Here is a 4474-nt window from a genome sequence, read left to right as displayed (position 1 = left end):
ATCATTCTTATCGCCGATGTTTCCGTCCGTGATAATGTCTTATCTTTGAAGACGGTGTTCGCTCCCACTCTCTAACGGCCATCATATATCGACGAAAGTAATTAATAGCCAATCAGTAGTAGTGATAGGTGTCGGTTTATTGTCTTCTGCCAGTCGGAAAGAGAAATCTCGCTTTGATTGATTTAAAGCTTTGAAAGCGCGCGTGCAAACTGTTCCAGTGTTCAATAACCCTACTCAAGTGATCCGCCATGTTCCGTCGGCAGGATGGAAACGATTCCAAAATGCCACGCCAGTACAATTCCGGAAACGATTTCTCCACCGAGATGCGTTACGACAGCACGACCGTGATTCCGGAGTTTGATAAAAGTGAGTTCGCGTGAAGTCGCGTAAATCAACTTGAACACTAGAAGTGCTTTTGCGTTCTGCTTTCTTCTAGGACCAGCTCTGATTCACGTTCTACTGCTGAACAAAACAATCCGTCTGTTTGTGGTGCTTGGTTTGGCCAGTGTCGTAGTACCAGCGTTTGCGTATTTGTTTTTCTTCTCGAAGGAAATCGGTCACGGGACTAAGCTTGACATACTTGGTACGTGTGGTCACCCGACGCTTTATCACATACCCTGCGGATATCCTTACAATCTGACACAGGACGAATGTCACCGGTTGGGATGTTGCTATACTAGTTTGGCCACCTGTTACCATTCACTGCCTTCAGAGCATCAGTACATTATAGGCAGTGATTGGACAATTGGTGAACCTGCCATTCTAACCGCCTACCGACCTGTAACGCCATACGAAAAAGCGGCCATCCAGGAGGTTCGTTTCGATGTCAGTGTTACGGAGGATACTGGAGGACGCTTTAGGTTCTTGCTATCAAAAATGGAGGGTAATCAACAGCCTCCACAGTCCAGCAGTTCCTCCGTGACGATGGAAACGGCTGATCTGAAGGTGCAAATCTACAGTCCAACGTTCTTCATTGAGGTGAAACGAAAGATCGATCAGGAAGTGATCTTTTCCACCGCACGAGGTCCACTGATAGTGATGGAGAACTTCATCGAATGGACACTACACTTGGGGGCAGACATTTTGTTTGGGTTGGGTCGTGCCTATCTCGAACCGGGCACCAAGTATCTTCTACTGAACAATCAAAACACGTCTGCAGTTCCTATCGTCATGGGTTATAGTAAGTGAACGCTTTTCAATTCCAATGTGACACTTGCTATAGTTGGCATTTTCATTCTAGACACAAAGTTGAAATCGTTCAACGGACTAATGTTCAACACGCCCGGACTTACGGAGGTAGAAATAGTTGGATCACGGCTCATCATCGTACGGGCACAGCTTGGCGATAGTTTCGAACTTCAGTTTCTGCCTGGACCTACTCCAGCCATGCTCTACCGACAATCGAAAGCAATTCTACAAAACCACTACACACCACCCTACTGGGCGTATGGAGTGCACGTTTGCGATCAGTCCGAGAAGCGCAACTTAACGATCGTGCGCCAGAACCTGGAACTTCTGCTCAACGATACCGTCATGTTCGATTCTCACTGTCTGCACAACGATCTGTTCTGGATCTCCGACACGATGACGATCGACAAGGACGTCGAAGCGATGCTGCAGATGCTTAAAGATGCTGATAAAAAGTTTGTCCCTTCGCTAGTGCTTAGCGTAGGATACGTCGGGAATCCAACGTTTATAGATGCACGAGAAAAGGGTATCCTTTTGCGGCATCCAGGCAATCAGCTAGCTTACACCGGGCGTGTCAGGAACCGTACCGCTGTGTACGTGGACTGGAGAACAAGTAACTCGGCCAATCTTACCGATTGGTTCAATTCGCAGTGGGAGAAAGTTTTGAACTTAGAGGCGGATGGATACGTGCTGGAGGAAGCTAGTCCACGGGATGAACGTAACAGTACGTTGCCGCTTCTAAGGCAATTAGTCTATCAACCGGATCAGTTGAACGCGACCTTAGAAGCGATGTTGCCCTGGAACACATTGCTGTCAGACAGTCAGCAGCTTGTACTTTCACAGCACAACTTAATCGGTGTTCAGGCGCTAGAAATCGTACAAAAGAAGATGGCTTCGTCGAACTCATTCATAGTTACAGGAGCGTACGATATATACACTCGAGCAGCGTTACTTCCCTCGAATATCTCCTCCACGTGGATATCGCTGCGCAGCGAGGTGGATCGTTGTATAGGCCACTCGGTAGTCGGTATCAGCTTCACCGGAACTCCGGTCTGTGGTAATGCTCCTGGGCGTGCGAATGTGTCGGAGGAACTCTGCATCCGGTGGTACCAGTTTGCGTCTCTATTACCACTGTTCCGAGTAACGGCCGATCGGGCACCGAATAAATTTAGTGGCTTTGGACAGCGCGTTATGCATGCCACTGTTCGGAAACGTTTCGCTCTGCTCGAGTACATGAACACCTTGCTGCTGGAGGATGCACCGTACCTGCGGCCAATGTTCTATCACTTCGAAGAAGCCGCCAACTACACCATGGATCTGTGGGAACAGTTCATGGTTGGTGATGCAATATTGGTCGCCCCGGTACTATTACCTCAGATGATTCAGATTGCCATCTACTTTCCCGATACGTTTTACGAACTTTGGGCCGGTCAAAAGATCGACGGGCATGATGTGCTTCAGTACGCGGTGGTTGAGTCCGATTTACCGATGTTTTTGCGTCCTGGATACATCGTGCCGCTGCGTGACATTGTTGAAGAGTTGGTAGAACTCGCCAACGGAACTTCGATTCCTTTGACGGCGGAACTTTCGCGTCTAAAACCGCTCCATTTGATAGGAGCGTTCGAATGTAACGTTCGCCGGTGGAAATGTTCGATGACGGGTCATGTTTTGTTTCAGCCCGGTTTTCGATTGGACTTTGGGGTGGAGCTTGATGAGCGTGTCGTAATAAGCGTCGTAGCGAATGTTACCTCACTCGAGGAAGCTCAGCAGGTGGTCTGTGCGGAAGGTGCCACCGTGAATGCTACCATCGCGAGTGTGCAGTTTTACGGCCATCCAAACACAACGCAAACGTTGGCGTTTGATTTCGACTATGACTTCTGTCAGCAGGATAGCAAACGGGTGGAGTACGTGAACGAGCACCGCAAGGGACCGGAGACGGACCAGTTCGGAAATCTCACCTAAAAACCATACAATCATGCTGGAGGAGAGAAGGATTAGCGTAGATGAAATACATTTTGCAGAGAAAATGGTTAAAACTGTCCATACTGTTGGCCCCGGTGTGCGCTCTGCTGTAGCTTCATATTTTTCTGTTGGCTTTGTGGCTGAGTTTTCCAGCAAAACCCAAGCCCCACGTGTTCTCTTGGATGCTTAAGCAATTCGCCGTGCATCCGGTATGTCATACACAGTTATGGTAATTGGATATTTTAATATGCATTCAGCGTGCTCAATCCGGCCAGCCGGTTTCATCTCTTATCTTCAATGCTCTTCCATTCCTTCCTGCGTTGGTTTTAACGCTCTAGACTTCACCGTTAATTCCATTCCTTCTACAGCCGATTCGAGCAGCTCGGGCAGCTATTGCACTTTGGTTTTAGGTGAAAAGCACTTCTTTTTTAAAAGACAACCGCACATAATTTTAATAACGGTACTCGGAATGAAAATAACGAAAATAGACACCTTTCCCCGGGTGGCAGGATGGACTGGTGGTTTTTTTTTTGTCTTCGCCTTCTAGAGGTTAAAGTTTATTTTGTCAGGTCTCTTGTTGAATTAATAAAATTTGCTTTTTCAAAAGGTTTTATATCGCTTGCATCATACTCTTGTACGTTTGATGAATGGTGCTGGATCCATCCACCAACGAACTGTCGACCATTAACGCAAGCCATCATATTCAGCTAACGAGAGGGTCATCATGATTCGCTTCGAAACGCACGCGATTCATTAAAGGTATATAATTTTACCGTTGTTGGTGTTTTACAGTGAATTAACATTCCATTTTTGGGCGCAGATCACACGGGATGCATTATTTATGCGCAATAACCCCTAGGGAGGTGTATATGTATGTCGTCCTGAAACCTGCTGCTCCCTTGGTCTTGCTGTGATCCTTCAATTAATCAGACTTCTACCAGAACACAAATCATCCATCTTTCGCATAATCTGACGTGGACCTTCTTTGCCTTGCGTCACAAAGTCCTTCCGGCACTGGCCATTGACTTTAGCGAGCTAGAGTTGAAGTGCGTGGGAATCGCTGCGTAACGGTTCGTTGGCTAATTTATACGATACCCGGATAAGGTAGCTCCAGTTGGGGTTCGTAACAAAAATTTAAATATACATTATTTCTCAAAAATAAAAAAAGAACTGGAATCAAAATTGGTATCCAAATCGATGTTTGGCAATTGCCATTAAAGACTTTTTTCCTTCAGGTAGTCGTTTGGATTCAAAGTTAAAGTTGAATGAATTCTCCCCTCGGAGGTCGGTAGAGGAATAGCGCAAACTCACCACTCCGGAATCG

The 4474-nt window shown here is 46.8% G+C and overlaps 1 protein-coding gene across 1 annotated transcript; it reads left to right on the top strand.

Annotated features, from left to right (window-relative positions):
* Positions 1-248: 248 nt before the first annotated feature.
* Positions 249-3150, top strand: LOC126556996 (lysosomal alpha-glucosidase-like). The gene is made up of 3 exons (XM_050212609.1): positions 249-366; positions 437-1180; positions 1241-3150. Exons 1-3 carry the CDS (start codon positions 249-251, stop codon positions 3148-3150), a joined length of 2772 nt encoding a protein of 923 aa, XP_050068566.1.
* The last annotated feature ends 1324 nt before the right edge of the window (positions 3151-4474 follow it).

This window comes from Anopheles maculipalpis, chromosome 2RL (assembly GCF_943734695.1).
Source record: "Anopheles maculipalpis chromosome 2RL, idAnoMacuDA_375_x, whole genome shotgun sequence".
NCBI lineage: Eukaryota > Metazoa > Arthropoda > Insecta > Diptera > Culicidae > Anopheles > Anopheles maculipalpis.
This window is presented reverse-complemented; position numbering and strand designations above follow the sequence as displayed.

What these genes read in the sequence shown, in the direction of transcription:
- LOC126556996 (XM_050212609.1), top strand. Translation starts at nt 249, where the DNA reads ATGTTCCGTCGGCAGGATGGAAACGATTCCAAAATGCCACGCCAGTAC. An exon ending in GATTCCGGAGTTTGATAAAA is followed by an intron (nt 367 to 436) that starts GTGAGTTCGCGT and finishes GCTTTCTTCTAG; the next exon opens with GACCAGCTCTGATTCACGTT. An exon ending in TCCTATCGTCATGGGTTATA is followed by an intron (nt 1,181 to 1,240) that starts GTAAGTGAACGC and finishes TTTTCATTCTAG; the next exon opens with ACACAAAGTTGAAATCGTTC.